The sequence below is a fragment of the Eptesicus fuscus genome, chromosome 8 (genome assembly GCF_027574615.1).
Source record: "Eptesicus fuscus isolate TK198812 chromosome 8, DD_ASM_mEF_20220401, whole genome shotgun sequence".
Classification (NCBI taxonomy): Eukaryota; Metazoa; Chordata; class Mammalia; order Chiroptera; family Vespertilionidae; genus Eptesicus; species Eptesicus fuscus.
Genome location: NC_072480.1, coordinates 102872714 through 102895318, shown reverse-complemented (window position 1 = coordinate 102895318; position 22605 = coordinate 102872714). Strand labels below are relative to the sequence as shown.

General features: G+C 64.6%; 1 protein-coding gene across 1 annotated transcript in view; it reads right to left on the bottom strand.

The window, feature by feature from the left end:
- Positions 1-399: 399 nt before the first annotated feature.
- Positions 400-22605, bottom strand: part of MYOM2 (myomesin 2) — a 58247-nt gene continuing 36041 nt past the window's right edge. The window contains exons 20-36 of the mRNA XM_054720341.1: positions 20935-21049; positions 18856-19012; positions 18668-18774; positions 16395-16439; positions 15873-16009; positions 13182-13326; positions 13031-13090; positions 11820-11887; positions 10969-11082; positions 10456-10543; positions 9917-9955; positions 8384-8489; positions 5998-6161; positions 5753-5789; positions 4813-4835; positions 2003-2058; positions 400-883 (exon numbers count right to left, since the gene is read on the bottom strand). Coding sequence (XP_054576316.1) covers positions 566-883; positions 2003-2058; positions 4813-4835; positions 5753-5789; positions 5998-6161; positions 8384-8489; positions 9917-9955; positions 10456-10543; positions 10969-11082; positions 11820-11887; positions 13031-13090; positions 13182-13326; positions 15873-16009; positions 16395-16439; positions 18668-18774; positions 18856-19012; positions 20935-21049 — 1779 coding nt within the window. The 3' untranslated portion in view covers positions 400-565. The remainder of the gene's footprint in view (positions 884-2002; positions 2059-4812; positions 4836-5752; positions 5790-5997; positions 6162-8383; positions 8490-9916; positions 9956-10455; positions 10544-10968; positions 11083-11819; positions 11888-13030; positions 13091-13181; positions 13327-15872; positions 16010-16394; positions 16440-18667; positions 18775-18855; positions 19013-20934; positions 21050-22605) is intronic.

Sequence of the window (22605 nt, the reverse complement as noted above, 5' to 3'; positions counted from 1 at the left end):
TATGCATTTCATGTTCCTCTCATGTTCCTCACAGAGACATGCAACGCAAAAAACACTCAGTGTTTCTCATTCTGCGGGGACCCCTCTAGCCAGGCTCCGTCACCTTGACCCCAAGCCCTGAGGGGTCCGGCTTTGGAGGGACCTCCCCGCAGGTGCTCGGAGTGCAGGCTCCCTGCGGGCTGCAACCTGCCCGACCATCATAATGGAAGGGCTGAAGCGGAGGCAGTGAGGTGCGCAGAACCACAACAAGTCGCTTCATAAAGTTTTATTAGTCGGAAGCAAGAGAAAACACAGTGGCGGTAGCACAGCATACAGGGCTCCAGCCAGGAGCCGGGGCTGCTGGGTGATGTTGGCACTGGGGTCCACCCCGGGGCGTGGACAGGACCCCACACCCAACCCTCGGCTTCCCGCCCCGAGGGCCCTAAACCAGACTGAACAAATGCCGAAGCTAAACACGCGTGGCGCAGGCTCGCTCTCCGGCCACGCGTGGGGTCACTCAGCTGGCGACACGCACTGGGCACGGCACACGGCACGGCACACGGCACGCCGCCTGGGGGCGCCCGCCTCACTGGGCCGGGCCGGAGGCGGAGGCGGGGATGAGCTTGGGCGTGGCCTGCTGGGGCGGCGGCACGTCGGGGATGGTCTCCCCGTGCTGGTACACGCTGACCGTGACGTCGATCTTCTCGCCGCCGTACTTGTTCTTGACGCTGATGCTGTACTTGCCCGAGTCCTCGGAGGTCACGCCCTTGATGCTCATGCTGACGTACTTGGCCTGCTCCACCTTCACCGAGAAGTGCTCGCTGAGCTCGATGTCCTTGTCGTTCTTGAACCACACCACCTCGGGGTCGGGGTTTCCGAACACCGTGCAGGTCAGGTTCAAGGTCTTCGGGAGGGAAGGGGGCAGAGGGAGGAAGACGAAGGTCAGATTCCCTCCGAATGGCACTGACCCTCATCGTGGTCCTTTACAGCATCCATCGAGTCAACATGCTCTTTACACGTGTGAGCACCACGCCAGGCCCCAGGGGTCCCCAAGCGAGAGCAGCTCGTGAGGCAAACCCGCGGTAACTCCTCCTATTCATCCTCAGCCGTAACCCAGGGCCTAGGCCTGAGACGGGGACCCTTTTTCCTGCCGCGGCCGTCTGGGTACTTATACCATCATTCTCGGGCCAAACAACATGATCCACGTAAACATCGGCCTCTGCGTTCGGTCCAACATCCCATCAGCTCGCCCTAATGCCTCCGCAGGGCCGGACCACACGGTTTCGAGAGCCTTGTACGGCCCGCGGGCCGGACGTCCCCCACCCCTGGCCTAAGCGGCTAAAGAATTGGAAAGTCACTAAATATACCCACGTTTTACAGACGTTTTAGCATGTTTCTCAATCTCCTTCCTATTCAGACCCGGGGCCTCTGGCAAATCCAGAGGATGCACGGACTTAGAGCACGCCGGGCGCAGCAACCGACACGGAGCCACACCCGCCGGAGCCCGGGCCGCGGTGAGTGTCCCAGCGACGGCTCCGCCCGGAGCACGAGCTGCTCAGCCTCGCACGGGCTCGGCAGCGGCCCAGGAGGAGGGCCACACCTTGGTGTTCGGAGAATAAAGTCCTCTCCGCTCTGTGTCCCGGGACCCTGAGCTAGAGCTGAGGCCGGAGGGGGGGGCGGCTGGGCGGCAGCAATCCCGCCGACAGGGGCCCGTTAACACTCGGCAAGAAGCGCCCGGTCACGTTCCAAAGGGCCTGGAGCCTGAGGGGTTCCACACGCAGAGGGCGGCTCCGCCTTCACGCGGGCAGGTGCGTCCGGTGGGCGTGAGTGTGGCCTCCCCACCCCGGGGCTTGTAGGCTCAGGTATCAGCACAAGGGCCACCAGGGGCAGCGGGCCGGCAGGAGGGGTGGGGAGCCCAGTCCCCGGAGGCGGAGTGACAGGCACACGCCCCACTCCGCGTGGCCCTTTGCAGGCTGCAGGCACGGCTGAGCCGTGAGCCCCGGGTCCTGCCGTCCGTCCTTACCTTGCCTTCCATTATGGTCACCACGTCAGGTAAGCCACCGATCACCTTGCCGCGATCTGTAATGGAGGGGACTCGGCTGAGAAACCATCAGCAGGGTGTCCTCCCTCCTCCAGCCCCGCTGAGCTCCGGCTGTATACAGGTGCACACAGCCACTCGGTGGAGGACGGCACCGGAGGGGAGGCTGGGGAGGCTGGGAGGGACGGGGGTGTGAGCGGGCCTTTGAGGGTGCAGGAGGGGCGCCCGGGGCTGAACTAGGGGGACAGGCCCGGCTATCACTCAGTCTTGCAGGGCAAGGGGTCTAGACGCCTGGGCACCTGGGGGACCTGCCATCCACCCACCAGCCATCCAGAGCCTGAGATCAGGCCCACGTGCCAGGCATCCAGGGACCATGCCCACGGCCCAAAGCCCCCCAATGGTGCAGTCCAGCCGCCCCGAGTGTCCCCGCCCGCCTGCCCAGGGAAGCCCAGCAAGGGCGTGTCAGCTCCCCAGTCCTGTCTTCTCCTCCGGACCCCCAGCCCTGTGCTCCCCAACACACCGGCCTGTCCCAGAACCTTGTTTCCTGAGCCTCTCAGTCTCCTCCTGCAGCCACCCCTGCCTGACCGCCTCGTCAAACAACACAGAACAGGTGGGTGGTGGCAGGAGGACAGGTGGCCAGGGGTGCTGGAGGCTCAGGAGGGCAGGGGTGAGGAGGGCAGGGGTGAGGGGGGCAGGGGTGAGGGGGGAAGGTGTGAGGGGGCAGGTGTGAGGAGGCAGGTGTGAGGGGGCAGGTGTGAGGGGGGAAGGTGTGAGGGGGCAGTTGTGATAAGGGGAGGTGTGAGGGGGCAGGTGTGAGGAGGGCAGGTGTGAGGGGGGCAGGGGTGAGGGGGCAGGTGTGAGGGGGCAGGTGTGAGGGGGGCAGGGGTGAGGGGGCAGGTGTGAGGGGGCAGGTGTGAGGGGGGCAGGGGTGAGGGGGCAGGTGTGAGGAGGCAGGTGTGAGGGGGCAGGTGTGAGGGGGCAGGTGTGAGGGGGGCAGGGGGTGAGGGGGCAGGTGTGAGGGGGCAGGTGTGAGGGGGGCAGGGGTGAGGGGGCAGGTGTGAGGGGGGAGGTGTGAGGAGGGCAGGTGTGAGGGGGCAGGTGTGAGGGGGCAGGTGTGAGGGGGCAGGTGTGAGGAGGGCAGGGGGTGAAGGGGCAGGGGTGAGGGGGCAGGTGTGAGGAGGGCAGGGGTGAGGGGGCAGGTGTGAGGGGGCAGGTGTGAGGGGGCAGGTGTGAGGGGGGCAGGGGTGAGGGGGCAGGTGTGAGGAGGCAGGTGTGAGGGGGCAGGTGTGAGGGGGCAGGTGTGAGGGGGGCAGGGGGTGAGGGGGCAGGTGTGAGGGGGCAGGTGTGAGGGGGGCAGGTGTGAGGGGGCAGGTGTGAGGGGGGCAGGGGTGAGGAGGGCAGGTGTGAGGAGGGCAGGTGTGAGGGGGCAGGTGTGAGGAGGGCAGGTGTGAGGGGGCAGGTGTGAGGAGGGCAGGTGTGAGGGGGGCAGGGGTGAGGGGGCAGGTGTGAGGGGGCAGGTGTGAGGGGGCAGGTGTGAGGGGGGCAGGGGTGAGGGGGCAGGTGTGAGGAGGCAGGTGTGAGGGGGCAGGTGTGAGGGGGCAGGTGTGAGGGGGGCAGGGGGTGAGGGGGCAGGTGTGAGGGGGCAGGTGTGAGGGGGGCAGGGGTGAGGGGGCAGGTGTGAGGGGGGCAGGGGGTGAGGGGGCAGGTGTGAGGAGGCAGGTGTGAGGGGGCAGGTGTGAGGGGGCAGGTGTGAGGGGGGCAGGGGTGAGGGGGCAGGTGTGAGGGGGCAGGTGTGAGGGGGGCAGGGGTGAGGGGGCAGGTGTGAGGGGGGCAGGGGGTGAGGGGGCAGGTGTGAGGGGGCAGGTGTGAGGGGGCAGGTGTGAGGGGGCAGGTGTGAGGGGGGCAGGGGGTGAGGGGGCAGGTGTGAGGGGGCAGGTGTGAGGGGGGCAGGGGGTGAGGGGGCAGGTGTGAGGGGGGCAGGGGTGAGGGGGCAGGTGTGAGGGGGGCAGGGGGTGAGGGGGCAGGTGTGAGGGGGCAGGTGTGAGGGGGCAGGTGTGAGGGGGGCAGGGGTGAGGGGGCAGGGGTGAGGGGGCAGGGGTGAGGGGGCAGGGGTGAGGAGGGCAGGTGTGAGGGGGCAGGGGTGAGGAGGGCAGGTGTGAGGGGGGCAGGGGTGAGGGGGCAGGTGTGAGGAGGCAGGTGTGAGGAGGGCAGGGGTGAGGGGGCAGGTGTGAGGGGGGCAGGTGTGAGGGGGGCAGGGGGTGAGGGGGCAGGTGTGAGGGGGGCAGGGGGTGAGGGGGCAGGGGTGAGGAGGGCAGGTGTGAGGGGGCAGGGGTGAGGAGGGCAGGGGTGAGGAGGGCAGGTGTGAGGAGGGCAGGTGTGATGGGGGAGGTGTGAGGGAGCAGTTGTGATAAGGGGAGGTGTGAGGAGGGCAGGGGTGAGGGGGCAGGTGTGAGGGGGCAGGTGTGAGGGGGCAGGTGTGAGGGGGGCAGGGGTGAGGGGGCAGGGGTGAGGGGGCAGGGGTGAGGAGGGCAGGGGTGAGGGGGCAGGTGTGAGGAGGGCAGGGGTGAGGGGGCAGGGGTGAGAGGGCAGGTGTCAGGGGGCAGGTGTCAGGGGGCAGGTGTGAGGGGGCAGGTGTGAGGGGGCAGGTGTGAGGGGGGCAGGTGGGGAGAGGCATGGCGGGTGCCCAATGGGAGCGAGCAGCTCTGCCCGTTGCCATCCAATACACGGGGTGACACTCTAAGGCGTGGCCTCTGCCCTCCCACAGCAAAAGCCCTGTTCCCATCGCCCGTACTTACTCTTCTCTGCAAACGCAGCTGCCCTGGACGTCAAGGGGGAGGGGAGAGCAGAAGAGAGTCGTGAGGAAACGCACCCACACACATCCCACAGGGGAGGGGTCGGCTGGGGTGAAGGGGGGTGGGGGACGCCTGCTGCAGGGGAGGGGTCGGCTGGGGGGGAGGGGAGGGGGACGCCTGCTTTCTCTCGGGAGGACACGCCTTTCCCCTGCCCCGCCGCCCCTTTGAGAGGGGGACCCCGTCTCTCAGCTGCTGAGACGCGGTTTACATTCAGACTCAGAGTCACAGAAACTTCTTTTCCACTGAATTCCTCGGGTTGCACTGGAGCGTTTCAGAGCTTTTGGGAAATGCTGGTTCTGCCTTACCCTGGTCACCCACTCACCCATTGACAGATATTCACTGAGTGACCTGGTGCGGGCCATGGCTGTGTGTGTGGATGCTCTAAAATTCACACACACTTAGAAATCTGAAGTTACTGCCCGGCCGCCGTGGCTCCGTGGCTGAGCGTGGACCTATGAACCAGGAGGTCCCGGGTTCGATACCCAGTCAGAGCACATGCCCGGCTTGCAGGCTCCATCCCCAGTAGGGGGTGTGCAGGAGGCAGCCGATCCATGATTCTCTCTCATCACTGATGTTTCTCTCTCCATTTACCTTCCTTTCTGAAATCAGTAAAAATATTTAAAAAAAAAAAAAAAAGAAATTCATCACTTTCCTCGTTGAAACCACGCAGGGTTCCCACAACTCCAGGCAGTGGCTGGCAGACACGGTCACCGTGCGGAGAGCGCCTGCCATCTGCAGAGAGCGGCTTACACTGCCGCTCGCACCCAGTGCCCAGGGAGGGACAGGCCTCGGTCCCCTGGGCGCCCAGCGAGGCCCCTCGGCAAAATAACTGCGAGGCCCCGGACCCTGGACGGCGGCGTCTTAACCCGCGAGCGAGTCTTACTTGAGCTGCTGGAACTCCGCCAGCGCGTCGTCGAAGGCTGCAAGGAAACACGGCAGCGTCACTAACGGGGCTCCCTGGCCGTGGGCCCGCGGCGCCTCTTTCCGAGGAACACGGACCGGCAGCACGCGAACGGGCCGATTCCTCAGAAACCATGTCCCCCCGTGGGATCCCCACGCCAGAGGGCTTCCCCGCCCGCAGGCCACACCATCGCCACGCGCCAGGCCTGAGGCGAGGAGGCCTCTGACCTTGGCCGGACAGGTCGAGCGAGCGCTGGTGGTTGTCGGTGCCGTCCGCGATCTCGAAGGTGTACTTCCCCTTGTCCTTCTCCGTGGGCTCGCAGATCTGCAGCCAGGCCATCTCCTCGCTGCCGCCCGCCCGCATGTGCTCGCTGGACGCGATCTTAGCGTCTCTGACAAGAAAAGGCAGCGGGACGCGTGTGAGTCCAGATCCAGCCACGCAGGTCCCCGAGGGCAGCGGCCGGCGTGGGCGGGAGCCGTGTCTGACCGGCCCGTGCCTCTGTCGGACCGGTTCTTCGGGACGTTAGTAACGTATTCTCCACGTCGTCACTCAGACCCGAACACCGTCTGAGATTAAACACAACGCTTAGTGTTTAAAGACGGATTGCCATTGGCCATAGCATAATGGACTCTAACGTACTCTATGCAGCCCGGCCGGCGTGGCTCCGTGGCTGAGCATCGACCTCCGAACCAGGAGGTCACAGTTGGATTCCCGGTCAGGGCACAGGCCCGGGTTGCGGGCTCCATCCCCAGTGGGGGGCGTGCAGGAGGCAGCTGGTCAATGATTCTCTCTCATCATGGATGTTTCTCTCTCTCTCCCCCTCCCTCTCCCTTCTTCTCTGAAATCAATAAAAATATATCTTTAAAAATGTACTCTATGCAGTATGGCATTTTTTCCTCAAAAAAAATTTTTTTAATTACATGTGATGTAGCATTTGCATTTCCGGATCTAAACCCAGAGGGGTGACTGACAGCAGGGCCCCGGCACCAGGTGAGCGGCCGGCCGGTGGGCACACACCGGTGACGGACAGACAAGCAAAGCTCGGTGGAATGCCGTTCAGCCTTACGGAGGGCAGAGCCCAGCCCTGGCCAGTGTCTCGGTGGTTCGTGTCGGCCCACACGGAGGGGTGGCAGGTGCGATTCCCGGTCAAGGGCACGTACCTGGGCTGCGGGCTGGCTCCCTGACCCCAGTGGGACGCATGCAGGAGGCAACCAGTCAATGTGTCTCTCTCACCTCTCTCTCTCTCTCTCTCTCTCTCTCTCTCTCTCTCTCTCTCTCTCTCTCTTTCTCCCATTCTCCCTCTCCCTCTCCCTTCTTCCCTTTCACTCTCTCTGCAGAGCAATGGGGTAAAATACCCTCAGCTGAGGATTAACAACAAAAACACGCTGCCTCTAGCACTTTCCCAAAGGAGACCCTTGGGCTGGGGCCCGTGACGACCCCGGGTCTGAGTCCCACGCTGTGAAAAGCACGGGACGCCCCGAGACACCAGCACGCCTCCCTGTCCACGTGCCCGAGCGTCACATCGAGGACGGCGGCCGGGCGGCCGATCTCGGCAGGAAACGCCCAGAGCACTGGTCCCCCCAGCAGGGCCCGCGCTCCCCCCCATCCGCCCACACACGTGACGCCCTAAACACGGGACTCGCAGCCACGGAGTGCGCCTGGGAAAGGTCATGGGGGACGTGGCCCATCCAAAGGCGGGAGGAGGGGCCCGGCCGGCGTGGCTCCGTGGCTGAGCATCGACCTACGAACCAGGAGGTCAGGGTTCCATTCCCGGTCAGGGCACAGGCCTGGCTGTGGGCTTAATCTCAGTCGTGCAGGAGGCAGCCGATCCCCGATTCTCTCCCATCACTGATGTTTCTATCCCCCTCTCCCTCTCTCTCTGACATCAATAAGAATATATTAAAAATAAAATTAAATAAAGGCATGAGGAGGCACCGGGCTGGATCCGGGAGGAGCTTAAGACATTGGTGCGTGGACCCCACTGACAGCTGAGCTGACAATGTCGCCGTGTCCTCGGGTCAGACCGGGGTGTGGGGGGTGGAAGGCAGGTGCCCAGCAGGTTCCCTGAGGCCCTGGTGCCCGCCGGGTCCTCTCCCGGAGACCTGGGGCTCTGACGAGTGTTGGGGACGAGCTGGGGGTGGCGGGAGAGAGCCGGCCCCCACGGGCGGGGCGACAGCCTGGGCGAGTGCTAACTCCATCATGACCGTCAGGAGGGTTTTCCCAGGGGCACCCCGCCTGGGGAGGCCGGGAGCGCTGGGACAGGAACGCCGCTCCGCACACAGGCCCCGGCTGCCCTCCTCCCAGCGTGAGCCTTGGGCTCACTGCGGACCTCTCTGCAGGCTGCCTCCGGGACGGCAGCAGGCGGACACGCGGGATGTGGTTCTGGGCTTATTCTTCCTGGACTGGCTCTCCGCTGAGTGCCCACGCCACGTGTCCACACCGAGAGGGTGCAGGAACTGCTCTCTGACCCCGTCAGGCATGTCCGTACCTGCCTCCTGCCCCCGCCCTGCCCATGCCAGGCCTGTCACTGTTTCTCCGAACTCCAGGGGCTGAGGGCGCGGGCACTGCCCTGGTCCTCGCCTCGGACGGCCCGTCCACAGCTCTGGGACTTACTTGTGGTACCAGTTCACTCGCATCTCCTCGGTGAAGTATTTCATGAAGCACTGCAGTCTGATTCCGTCTGGGGTGCAGAGGATCTTCAGAGGAGAAGCAGACAAGCCTGCAGAGAGCGAGACACACTCAGATCTCAAACACAGCCTGCCACGTGAGCGGGAGCCACGTGAGTGGGAGCCACGTGGGGGACCACGTGAGCGGGAGCCATGTGATCGGGAGCCACGTCAGGGGGGACAGCGCTGTAGGCAGGTCCTCGCCCAGCGGCGCAGACGCGCTCCCACTCCCGTGCGTCTGTCTGTCAGCCCAGATCCTCACGCTGGTCCCCTGCCACAGTCATTCGTCAAACAAGCCTCGGCCATGCCGGAATCACTGGACGTGCCCACTGAACACGGTGAGGAGAGAGTCGTGCCTGCCCTTAGCTCAGCGTGTGACCAGGAGGGAAGCGCGTGGACTGCACTGTGACCGGGAAGTGCTGTGTTCACTGATCCAGAACCCAAGCCGGCCGGACACCGCCGACGGGACAGGCCACAGGCCCGGCGCCCGGAGCGCTGCCGACCAGACGCGGTGCCGGGAGGCCTGCCCTCCGCCTGGTTTTACGTCAACGGCCCCGTACGCGGCCGTCGTCCTGAGGGCATGGGGCACGTCTCCTCTTTCCAACCAGCATTTCGCCACACAGACCACCGTCCACGCCGCCCACGGAGGGAAGTCCGTTCCCATGCTGGCGCCGAGGCACCCGCTCCGTCAGCCGGTGTCTGCGCTCCGGGTTAGAATTCCCGGGTCCCACCCACACTCAGAGTCCAGGCGTGTCCTGTGGGCCGGGCCCCTCGGGGAGCCGCACGCTCTGGAGAGCCCTGTACATCGGAGGAGCGGCCAAGGTGAGGGACCGGTGAGTGAGGAACGCCTGTGGGCGGTGAGGAGAGACCCCTACGTGAGTTACCGGGATCGCGAGCGTCCGAGGGGCCAGGCGGTCAGGTGCCCCTCGACCGGCTGGGAACTCACTGGGTGACGGAGAGCTCACTGCCCCGTCCCCGGGGACATGGCTGCCACCGGGACACTCACGTGGTCTCTCCTAAGATTCTGCAACGTCCATGGGCCCCCTGGGGTGGGGGCACGGGGTGTAACGGATCCCATTACAGAACCCACACCTGCATGAGCATGTAGATCAACATCTCCCCAGTCCACTTAACGAAAAGGGAAGAAGATAATAATAATTAAAGCCAGTGGGCTCCCCCATCCGACTCGCCAGCTCTAGTTAAGGGGACGCCTCCTGCTCCGTGGCCCCTCGGTCCTCCTTCTCCGTCCGCTCCCACGGAAAGCACACAGCCGTGGCGGCACTGCCCCCGCGGGGAGCGTGGGGCGAGCAGGGCTCGTAAAACAAACCAAACACCACGCTGAGGAGCCCGCGGGCGCCGCCAGCTGGCTGCGCTGCCACCGCGCCGGGGCCCCTGAGGGCGGGCGCCTGGGTCCCCCCCACCTCCCCGGACAGTGACGCTCCCACCCAAACCACCCCGACACGAGACGGCACCGACTTACCGCAGACTCTGCTCATCGCCAAGATCATGTCCTCGTACACTGCCGGAGAGAGCAGACGCACGGTTACCGCACGTCACCGAACCGGCGCGGCCCTCTCGCGTGTCATTACGTGGACACGGGACATCGCCACGTGCGTTTGAAAGTGACGCCCTGAAGCGGCGGTTTGTGTCCACAAAGGCGGGGCGGGGTCGCTCCAACCACCCCGTCCACTTCGTAATCAAGGACAAGCACGTCCCGCGCCCCCCGAGTCCGGCCGGACCGGAACCGTCTGCTCGCAGACCCCGCCACGGCCACGCCAGGCCCGGGAGAGCCCCGCTGTCTTGCGAGGGCCTGCGGTGACATGGCAGCGACCCACGGGACTGCCACGCGGTATTCCACACGCGGCACCGCCCCACGCGCGGCGCAAGGACAGACCTCGTTCCTCTCGCGGCGGCTGCTAAACTGCAGTGCGTGCCACGGCCCGGACGGGGCGAAGGGCCCGCACCCGCTCCCGGGGTAAAATGGGTTTCCCCTCGGCGGGACGGAGAGGCGGCCTGTACCTTTGCCGGCGATCTCCAGGGTGGACACGTCCTGGCCTCTGTCGTCCTTCAGGGTCGCCTTATACTCCCCGAGGTCCTTCTTGGACAGCTGTGGGGAGCACGCCGTGTGGGGTGAGAGGAGGGTCACCACACGCAGCGGAGGCCCTGCTGCCCGGCCCGCGGCGCGTGGCTCAGCGTCGACCGATGAACCGGGAGGTCACGGTCGATTCCAGGTCAGGCACACGCCCGGGTTGGGGCTCGCTCCCCAGTGTGGGGCGGGGCGGGGCGGGGAGAGGAAGAGGCAGCCGATCGAGGATGCTCTGTCATCACTGATGTTTCTCTCTCTCCCCCCCCCCCCCCCGCCCCTCCTCTCTGAAATCAATAAAAACATTTTTTAAAAATGAAACAAAATGGAATCCCTGCTGACAGGTTTCCTTTGCCAACCACGGAGACCAGGCCGCAGCCCGGAGACGGGGCAGGGCCGGCGGCCCCCGAGAGCCGTTCTGGCGCCGGCGCTCCGGGCAGGGCGCGCACCTTGGGGAGCAGCAGCTCGCAGACGCCGCGCTCCAGGTCCGGCGGGCTCTCCGGCTCGTGCAGGGCGTCGTCCTTCAGCCACCGGAACACGGTCTCCTTCCTGGTGTTGGCCACCTGGGGGCAGAGCCCGGTCAGGGGGGCGCCGGCTCCGGGCCGGAGGCTCTGCCGGCCCAGCCCCGGCCCAGAGGGAAGGACTCCGCGTTCCCGGACGCTCGGACGGAGGCGGCGAGCTCCGGCCTGCCGGCTGCGCGCCCCCGAAGGTCGCGGGTTCACGTCCCAGTCAAGGCCTGTACCCGGTCCGGGTGCGCGCAGGAGGCAACGGTGGGCGCGTGCCGCTCTCACATGGACGTCTCTCTCCCTCTCTCTCTCCCCTCCCTCACCCTCCCCCTCCCCTCTCGCTAAAATCGAGGGGAAACGCCTGCAGGGAGGAGGGCCGTGGGTCCGAACGGTGGCAAACGTGTCTCTGAGGCCCTGGCCCTGCCAGGAAGGGCCTGCTCGAGTCCCTGGAGGGGACGGGCCAGCGGTGACCGCGATGGCGGCGATGGGACGAGCCGTGCGCAGTGCGTGTGAAGTGTCACCGCGTGGAACGTTCTCCGAGGGCCAGGACCCCGGCTGCGGCGGCTCCTTGGGCAGTGACATCCCGGCGCATCGCCACGGAGGGAGGCACGGCACCCAGGCCGGCCCGCGGAGGGCGGCTCCTTCCCAGGCGACGCTGACAGTCTCAGACCGAAGCGTCCACGGGACCCAGCGCGTGCGGCCTGCCCCGCCAGACCCCGCCCCGAGCGCTCACCCTCCGGCTCCCTGCAGGCCCGGCGCCCTGAGGGAGAGCCGCGCTCCTCCCGGCCGCTCACCTTGCAGACCAGACGGACCTCACACTCCTCGGTGACGTCCCAGTGCAGGTACTCGGCAAAGTGCGGGCCTGGGGGGCAGCGTGAAAAGGAATTACATTGTATAGTAACACATGTGTATGTGTGCATGTGTGTGTGCACATGTGTGTGTGGGTGAGTATATGTACCCATGTTGTGTGTGTGAACATGTGTGTGCATGCATGTGTGTGCGGGTATGTGACTGTTTTATGCATTTAAACATGTGTGTGTATGTGTGTGTTGTGTAGATGTGTGTGTGTGTGTATACTTGTGTGCATTTTAGGCAGAAGGAAGCAGCTGTTCAGTGTGAACCGGGAAAGCCCGTTTCTAGGCTCTGAAACCGACGTGTGCACGGTCCGCTCCCTCTCCCGCCACCATCGCCTCCTCCGCTCTTCAGAAAGCAGGCGGAACCCTCCTTCCTCCCCAGGCACCTGCCCACTGCGGCCGACGGCCATGGAGGTGAGCAGGGGTGAGGCGACGAAGACGCAGCTTGGCCTAGCCACGTCGTGAACACATCACATTCTCAATTCAAACGAGGATCTGTCTGTCTTTTAAATTAGTGTGCTCATTTAAAGGAAACTTAGAAGTAATTCATACACTGATAGCAATGTCATTAGCCCATTCAACACAAACATGCAAGGCAGATACGGGAAGTATTTACTGAATTCTTCCAATAAACATATCCTGCAAAGTTAAAAAGTTCATAATGCAGAAAGGGGGAAAACAAAGTATTTTTGACTGTTAAAAATAAAAATAACTAAAAACAACGAACTTAAAAAGAACTCCCTGATGGTATATTTTATAACCCGTATTCTAATGTTTTTCAAAAGGCAGAGAAATCCCCCATAAACATCCCATTAAAAAAGTAAGCCCTTGCGTTATTTTTCAGGCTCTGAAATTTATCCATTTTACTTTGTATCTAGTGACATGCATTTTTAAAAACAATGTATTTAACATGGACTGTTGGCAGCTAAAACAGGTGAAAGTTAAAACGTCCCCCTGGTTGTAAGTAAAACAGCAAGTTCCTGGGGAAAGGGCCACGGACAGAAGAGGCCCCAGTGCCCAGAGCCGGGACGCCGGAGCCCTGGCCCCGGGACCGCATCGAGCCGCCGGGGCTCGCGGCGTTGGCCTAACGGAACGCTCCAACCCTGACCCTGGGCCCCGCGCGCCCTGTGGGCGGGCGGGCCGACACCCACCTTGTTTCCTGAGGAATTCTTTCCGCTGAAACTCAGCCTCGTCCAGGACGGCCTTGAACGCTACATTCCACAGGAGGGGAGGACGTGAGACGCGTTTTCCGGCCAACAGGAGGGGCCTTGAGTCCTCCCGCGGGCGCGCCCGGCGGCCTACCGTCTCCGATGAGCACCAGGGAGGACTGGTTCTTGGCCTTGCCGTCGTGGATCTGCACCGTGTAGGTGCCCTCGTTCTCCACGGTGAACTGGTCCATCACCATCTCGATGATGCCGGTCGACTTGTCGCACTTGATTTTGTGCGTCTGGAAGCCACGAAGGAGACAGGACCCGCGGTGAGACTCCCGTGCCTCAGCTCAGCCTCGGGATCGGACACACGAAAGCACAATGAAATGGATCCACTAAACCCACCGCGAACCGGACACCAAATACCGGACACAGATGTGCCCTCGGGGGAACCCCAGGCCTGTGTGTATGGGGGCGGGGGCGGCCAGCAGACACGCACCCCCAGACCCGCACCAAACCTGACACCATCGAACGCGTGGGGCAAAGAACACAGACGCACATGCAGCCACACACAGCCACCCGCACAGCGCCCTCCTCTCCCGGGACCCTGAGCCACGGCTTCCGAGCGGGCGCCCCCCTGGGCGAGAAGCCTCGGTGAGGGACAGAGATCTTTCCGGAAGAGGCAGGAGGAAGGCGTGTGCGGTTCCAGCACCTACACGTCCCCCACTCCCCGCGAACTCCCTCGCACAACCTTAGGCTCCCGCAGCCTCTGCCCAGGCCCTGACCGCTCCCGGGGGTCGGAGGAGGGCGGGGACCCCAGGAAGGGTCCCGCCTCAGGGCCTCTCGCTCCTCGGTGATCCTGCCGCAGCCACGCGCAGGTCCCAGGCATAACGAGGCTCCGCCCGCGCCCTCATGCAGGGGGAGCCCCACGAGGCTAAGGTGCGTCACGGGCTTTTATGCGGCTCGCACGGCAGAGTCGCCCGGAGCGGCTGAGGACGTGGACTAGCACAGCCTCCGCCCACGGGCCGCAGGTGGCAGGGACCGCGGCGCGTGGGGCAAGCGCTCGGCAGCGGCTGGGAACCTCGCATCGAAGGATGTTCCGCAGGGAACGCGCCATCCCCCCCAATTCCACCCGCTCACGGCGAGACCGCTGCCGAGGCGACCCGCACGCGCCCTGGCCCGGGTGCTGCCCGTCGGCCTCCCTGCGCGGGAGGACGGCGAGCCAGGCCCACTGCGCAGGCGGGAGGGGGTCTCTGTCGCGTGGGGAGGGGGAGGGGAAGCGGAGCAGCACGTGACCTCTGTCCACCCAGGTCTCTGCCCGACACCGTCGTCTGACGAAGCTCCGAATGGACAGGAGCGGGAGCCCGGCTCGGAGGAGCGGCGGGCGGGCCGCCACGGAGTGACCGCAGCCACCGCCACGCTCCGTGGGTGTCTGTGCACACGACACGTGGACGCGGTGTCTGGGGCTCAGCGGGGAGGGCAGGCCGCCAGGGACACGGAAGACGGGGCGTCGTGAACCGGGCAGAGGAGGAAGGACGGGGTCCGGGGCCCCACGCTCACCACCGGACGGACAGCTAAGGTCCGCCCAGCAGCTGCGCCTTCCCGGGGCCCGGGGGCCGGTTAGAGGAGCGGAAGCCCCAGGGCTCCGCAGCCGGGGAACGGCCGTCACCGCAAGCCTCGCTCCTCAACGCCAGCGGGGCCGGTGCTCGCAGCACAGCCAACGGCGCCTGCGGCCGCTCCACGCCCCTGCCCAGCGCTGCGGGGGAGCCGCCGGGACCGGGGGAGGGGCAGGGACCGGGGGAGGGGCAGGGACCGGGGGAGGGGCAGGGACCGGGGGAGGGGCAGGGACCGGGGGAGGGCAGAGAGTGCCTCGTGGCCGCTCTCCACGGCCCTGGCCCACATCCATGCCCTGGTCCCCACGGCACCAGCCAGAACCGGAACCTGCTCACAGAACCAGGCTGGACATCTCCGAAACAGACGGTCACAACAATTCCCACAGGCCGGACCGAGCCCGACCGCCTGTCTGACCCGGACCTGCCCTCCCACCACGCAGAGCCAACCTCTCGTCCACCCTGCCGGCCTTCCACACCCCACTTCCCACAGGGCAGACGGGGCGCAGACACACGCAGCGCAGACACACGCAAGGGCGCCTGGGCCAGGGACTCACCAAAGCAAAGCTGGCCGCTGGGGAGCCAGGGCACATGTGTGCGCACACGCACAGGCACACTCACAGACACAGACACTCATACACACGCACATACACACATACACACATGTACGCATGCACATACATTCACACATACACACATTCACACACAGGCACACACTACATGCACTCGCACATACACAGAGAGAAGCATGTGCACACATGCACACATACACACTCACACTTGTGTACACACTCACACACACGTGTGTGCACGCACACTTATATATACACTCGCACACACTCGCACACACGCATGCACAAGCACACACTCGCACATGTGTGCACACATAAACACAATCACACATGCTCACTCATACACACACATACACCTGTGTGTGCACACACTCACATGTAGTCAATATACACTCACATACACACACTTGTGTACACACACATACACGTGTGTGCATGCACACATATATATACTCGCACATACACACTTGCACACACACATGCACAATCGCACACAGGTGCACACTCACCCACGCACACACATATGCACACGTACACACACACGCACACATACACACACTCGCACATGCTCACTCATACATGCATACACCTGTGTGTGCACACACTCACATACACACACATATACACACTCACACACACGCTCACACACACACACGCACTCACCGGGCTGTCGGAGACTTCCCGGTCGTTGATCACGAACCGGAAGCCGGCGTCGGGGGACAGCTGCTCGGCCTGCAGCCAGAAGCGGACCTGGCCGTGCTCGAACACCTCGTAGGCCAGCTCGGACTTGAGCGGGACGGCTGCGGGGAGGGGGCGCTCAGCAGGCGGTCCTGCTGCTGGGGACGCCCCGGCAGGGAGCCCGGGGGGCGGGGGCTGCGAACCCAGAAACGGAAGGCCCCGCTCCAGGCGGCCCACGTCCGGACATGCGGGCGGGCAGCCTTCTCGGGGTCCCCTGCCCCCGAGGGTGCACTCTGCGTCCCGTGGGATCCAGCAACCGAGGCTCCCCTCGGCCGGCAGCCACCCTGAACCCCAAATTCAAAACTCGCCACGCCATGAACGTTTCTGCGAGCCGCAGTCAAAGCTGGCGCTGGTTTTAAGTGAGCAGGTGGCCGGCCTGGGGCTGAGGAGAGGGGCCCCCACACACAAAGCCGGCGGCCCCCCACCCCCCCCCACAGGCTCACTCACTGGGGTTTTTGATCTCGTGGCTCAGCGCCATCAGACGGTCGAGCTCTGCAAGGAAGAGAACGTGCCGTGGGCGCGGACCCCGTTCCCACGGTGCACGGGTCAGGAGGCTGCCCGGCGGAGCGCCCACATTGGACGGAGGACGCGGAGGAAGCCCCCGCGGAGGAAGCGCCCACTGACCACGGACCGCAGACCTGCGAGGGCCCAGCTGGTGGGCGGGGCGTGTGTGGGCGGGGCGTGTGGGCGGGGCCAGGTGTGGGCGGGCATGTGGGTGTGGGCGGGGCCAGATATGGGCGGGGCCTGACTGGGCGTGGCGTGTGGGTGGGGCGAATGGGCGGGAGCATTGTGGGGGCGTGGGGCGGGGCACTGGGCGGGGCATGTGGGCAGGGCCAGGTGTGGGCGGGTGTGGGGGCGGGGCCAGATGTGGACAGGGCCTGACTGGGCGTGGCGTGTGGGTGGCGCATGGGGTGCAGGGGCGTGGGGTGCAGGGGCGTGGGGTGCAGGGGCGTGGGGTGCAGGGGCGTGGGGTGGGGCGCGGTCAGGCCCTGGAGAGAGGTCTGCCCCGGGTCTGCTCATTCCACAGGAGCGCTGCCCTCGGGTTGGCCCGGCTGCGAAGGGTCCGGTGGTGCCGGCTGCCGCCCCCTCTGAGCGCCCTCAGCGCCTCTGGCCCGGGAGCCCCGCCAGGTGTCCCCACCAGGACCCCTCCCTCCGTGGGGCGCACTGCTCCTGGGAGGCCGGAGTTCCAAAGAGGAAGGCCCCAGCCCCCCGCCGCCCTCCCTCCCTCCCTCCCTCCCTCCCTCCCTCCCTCCCAGCGGGGGTTCAGGAGGAGATCCGGCCACAAGCCCGTGTGAGCGCGTGTTCCTGACGGAGGGGAGCAGCCGGGGCCGGGCTGGCGGCTGGACCCCCTCCCCCCCCCCCCCAATCAGGGCTCCGGAGGGTCGGCCACAGACCAGGGGCTGAGCCCGCCCGCTGTCCCTGACGGCTGTGCACCCCGCTCACTATCAAGGATGCGGGGACCGTCTCCCTGGCAACGAGCTCAGGCCAGGCTCAGCGCCGCCTGTCACCTCTGGAGCGGTGCAGAGGGGCGCCTTCCAGGATTTTCTCAGCATGTTTGGGGGTATCTGAGGACCACTGCATTGGGGTCAGAAGAGGCAGCTTGGAGAGCAGGATCCAGGGCCGGCACACAGTGCACCCCGGGAAGCAGACAGGGCACCCCCTACCCCTGCTGAGTCCTGTGAAACTCACAGGAGCCGCCCGACTTCCCTGCAGGCGCCTGCGGCCACCACAATGCGGCCTCCGGCCCGGAACATCCTGCCCCCTCCCCAAACCGCCCCCGCCCCGTCCCTGCCCCCGTCCTGGGTCCGGCCTCCTGAGGACCAGCTCTTAGCACCGCCAACCACGTGCAGCTGCTGAGCGGGCCTCCTGCTCCAGGAGGGCGGGCAGAGGGCGGGCATCGCAGCCCAGGCCTGGGCCTCAGCGCTGTGGAGACCCGGGGGGCCTGTCCCCTGCTGCCCGTCCGCCCACCTCCCTGACGGTGCTCTTACAGAAACGGTGCCCTGCCCGGCAGGCCTGGCTCCGTGGCCGAGCACCGACCTATGACCCAGGAGGTCACGGTTCGATTCCCGGTCAGAACCCATGTGGGCTCATCCCGTGTGGGGCGTGCAGGCGGCAGCCGATCCATGATTCTCTCTCATCACGGATGTTTCTCTCTCTCTTCCTCTCCCTCCCTCTCCCTGAGATCAATAAAAACATTTTTTTAAAAAAAGGACCGGTGCGGCTGGCCCTCCCCGAGGAACAGGCAGGTGAGGGTCGGACAGGTGAGTGACCAGGCAGGAGCGAATCCGCCTGAGCTCGGCCCGTGACCCACAGGAGCCACTGCCCCTCCCGGGTCTCGGTGATCGGAGGGCCGGTCCTCCTTCAGCGTCGCCCCCTGTGCGGGAGGGAGACCCGCCACGGCCGTTAAAGGCTTTCACACGGAGACACGCACAGGCGTGCTTCCTCTTTCCCGTTACCGGACGGTGGGCGGACTGGGAGGCCCCTCGCTCCGTGTGGGCCTGGCATCCATGTAGGGACGTGCGCGCCAGTGCGCCCCCTGCTGCCCAAGCTGCCGAGCGCAGGACGCGGACAGGCCCGAGCGCTGGTGTCACTTCCACAGTGAACGTGGGCTTCTCTGCACGGCCCCCACCCCGCCTCCCACAAACACCCCCTTTTCCCAAGGAAACCGCCTCGGGCCTCAGAGCCCAGCCTCGGAAGAGCCGCCGCCCCGCACGCCGTACCTGCTTCATCCAGCACGAAGCTGGACGACACCCCGTCCGTGTCGCTCACGGACACCGAGTAGGTCCCCAGGTCCCCCTTCTCCGGGCTCTTCAAGTACAGCTTCGAGCTGCGGGCAAGCAGACGGCGTCAGGACGCCCGCGCGCCCGTGCCGAAGGGGTCGCGGCCGCCGCCCGCCGCGGCGACTTACTGGTCCCCGACGGTCTCCACCTGGAACCTGTCCTCGTCGGCGATCTCCTCGTAGGCCTTGCACCAGGTGAACCGGGAGGCGTCGGTCACCTCGGGGCAGTCGAAGCTCAGGTAGATGTTGCCCTGCTCGTCCACCCCGGCGCTGACCTCCTTCGTGCCTGCGGAGCGGGGACCGAGCTGACCCCGCGGACGGAGGGACACGCTGCCCGGGGGCCTCCTCTCGGAGAGGCCTGACCCGGGGGCCTGACCCGGGGCCTGACCCGGGGGCCTGACCGGGGGCCTGACCGGGGGCCTGACCGGGGGCCTGACCGGGGGCCTGACCGGGGGCCTGACCCGGGGCCTGACAGCGACAGAGAGTCGTCCGCTTTGCTCACCGTCCACCCAGGGCATGACGGCCGGGGAGAGCCGACCGCTCCAGCCGCACACGGACCGCGGGCCGCACACGGATGGGGGCCGCACACGGATGGGGCCGCACACGGACGGGGGAGGGGAGGGGGGCTTTGCGGTGTGTTCTAAGTCACCACGTTCCTGCGCTCAGGACAGCGGGGTGACCTTGGGGGCTGTCACTCCCGGCCCCGAAGATCCTTCTCTCTCTGAGCTCAACCCCTGGCCGCTCCAGGGCCCAGGCGGCACGGCCACACCAGGGAACCCCTCCCCGTCCCCCCCCCCCCCCACCGCCCCGGCTCCTCTGCTCCTTTCGGCCCAGCCTTTTCGAGAGGAAAGAGGAGGCTTTTTGGTCATTTTTTATTTTTTGACCAAGATGGACACCTGGACCCCTCTTCCCGGCCGGGGAGAATCACCTCCGAGGACTGGGATGGAGGAGACGCCCCGCCTCTGGGTGAGGGGCTGAGAACAGGCTCACAGAGGCTGCTGGTCGGGCAGACGGGGCGACGGGGCGACGGGGCGACGGGAGGCACAGAGCCGGGCGAATCCCTGCAGCCGATGCCCAGGGAGAGGAGGGTGAGGGACCCCTGCCCCTCCAGCCGGCTCTACCCCTTCAAGCTCGGACGCCTCCTCCGCATCCCGGGAGCTCCCATCACCCCCAGAAGCACACCCTGGCCCTGGCCGGGGGCTCAGTGGTTAGACCACCGGCCCTCAGACCGAGGGGCCTCAGGTTCCACTTCCGGTCAAAGGCACGGGCCTGGGTGCAGGTTCAATCCCTGGCCCCGTGTGGGTCGCCAGCGGGAGGAAACCCATCGATGTGTCTCTCTCACATCAGGGTTTCTCTCTCCGTCTCTCCCTCTCCCTCTAGAGCAGTGGTTCTCAACCTTCCTGATGCCGCGGCCCTTTAACACAGTTCCTCGTGTTGTGGTGACCCCCAACCATAACATTATTTTCGTTGCTACTTCATAACTGTAATGTTGCTACTGTTATGAATCGTAATGTAAATATCTGTGTTTTCCGATGGGCTTAGGCGACCCTGCGAGCGGTTCTCAACCTGTGGGTCGCAGCATTGAAAAGGTTGAGAACCGCTGCTCTGAAGAAATCTATGAGTGAGGATTCACAAAATAAATTAAAACTGCCAGAACCGGTTTGGCTCAGTGGATAGAGCATTGGACTGCGGACTGAAAGGTCCCAGGTTCGATTCCGGTCAAGGGCAGTGGGGGGTGTGCAGGAGGCAGCTGGTCAATGTTTCTCTCTCATCTATGTTTCTGACTTTCTGTCCCTCTCCCTTCCTCTCTGTAAAAAATCAATAAAATATATTTTTTTTAAAAAATTAAAAATAAATTAAAACTAAAAACAAAGAAGCACGTCCCCGGTCCCTGCGGGGCCACCTCCTGGCCTCCTCGCTTGCAACCGAAAACCACCAGGCCGCGTCATTTCCTCGCAGACCCCGGTGAGGGAAAGCCGCCATCACGTGCTCACGCTGGTCCAACGTCCAAGGAGGGTCCCGCCGCCGCCCACCGGACCCAGCGTGCCCTCGCCTGTCCCAGCGGGAGAGCCCGCGGCCCTGAGAACTTGCTCTGTGTCCCCGCCCTCCAACCGCTTCCAAACCTGTCACGGCCCGTCCACGTTCACGCCGTAACTCGGGGTCACTCGGGGCCCCCGCGCCCGAAGCCTGCCATCCGTCCCAGCTCACCCGGCCTGGCCTCCAGCAGCACCGGCTCCGACGGGTCCGACGGCTTCCCCACGCCGCTGGCGTTCGCCGCCCGCACTCGGAAGACGTAGCTTTGACCCTGGTGCAGGTCACACACCTGGAGGCGGCGGGGGAATGCCGCGAGGATAGAGAAATGAAGGGAATTGTGTTAGGTTTCAGTTTGTGATGAATATGCTTTCTTTTTAAAAAAAAAAAATAATAAAGAAATGTGTTCCTGCCCGGCCGGCGTGGCTCGGGGGCTGAGCATCGACCCAGGAACCCGGAGGTCACGGTTCGATTCCCGGTCAGGGCACAGGCCTGGGCTGAGGGCTCCATCCCCAGTGTGGGGCGTGCAGGAGGCAGCGATCCATGATTCTCTCTCGTTGATGTTTCTCTCTCTCGCTCCCTCTCCCTTCCTCCCTAAAATCAATAAAAACGTGTCCATTTTAGAAAAGAATCGCACTCCTCTAGTCGGAATCACTATGTGTCGTCAGCCCAAACAGCTGGACAGACGCCCACTCAGCCTGACTGCAGGAACACAGGTTGGCACAATTCTTTTTAATCCTCACATGAGGATATGCTTCTATTGACTTGAGAGAGAGAGAGAGAGAGAGAGAGAGAGAAAGGGAGGGAGAGAGAGACGAGAGAGAAACATCCATCTATGGCTTCCACTTGGCGCCCGACTAGGGATTGAACCCCCCCCCCCCCAGGCTTGTGCCTGACCCGGAATGGAAGTCGTGACCTTTCGGTGCACGGGGGCCGGGCTGGGGAGGGAGGATGCTCCGACCAACACAGCCACTGGCCGGGGCGATTTGTGACGATCCTGATGCGTTCTCTCTTTTCTCTGTGTGTATTTGAAAGCAGATTTGAAATCAGACCATCTAGCTTCTAATCTGGGGTGTGGAGTCACTGACATAACCCTGTGGGGCTAACGAGAATGCTGAAGTGAATGGCCGCTGTGCCCCGTCCCACCCTGTGGGGCCACACAACTGGCCACTCTCCTGTTACCCGATGGCCACGGGCGCCCACCTGCACGGGGAACCACACGTGAACGTGCGTTTGCTAAACGCCTCACAAATCGGTTCAGCGGGACTCGCAGAAGCTGGTTTGTTCCTTCAAAAGGGATGGACGCTGTTTCCCATCGCCCACTGCTTTCCGGGAGTGGCTGCCAGGCCCGCACGCACCCCGGGGTGCAGCGAGTGCCCAGCGCGACGTGGCCTGTCTCTGAGGGCGGACACGTCGCTTCCTACCAGTCACACCCCGAGCCCAGCGGAGAGCCCCGAGACCCGGCCACCGGCCAATGGAGGGGCTAACGTAGAGGGATTTGCAGGGAGGACAGAGCAACGTCCCCTCACAATTCTGCCAGAGGTAAAACTGTAAAGATGTGTGTGTGTGTGTGTGTGTGTGTGCGTGTGTGTGTCTGTACGTGCACACACATGCCCAGTCAGGGCACATGCCTGGTTGCGGGCTCCATCCCCAGTGGGGGGCGTGCAGGAGGCAGCCCATCCATGATTCTCTCTCATCACTGATGCTTCTCTCTCCCTCTGCCTTCCTCTCTGACGTCAATAAAAACATTTCCTTCAAAAGCCTTTATTAGCCATCCGTGAGCTAGGTAGTCAGGGCGGGGCCCGGGCGGGGAGAACGATCAATACCCACGCCCCGTGGACGGCGTGG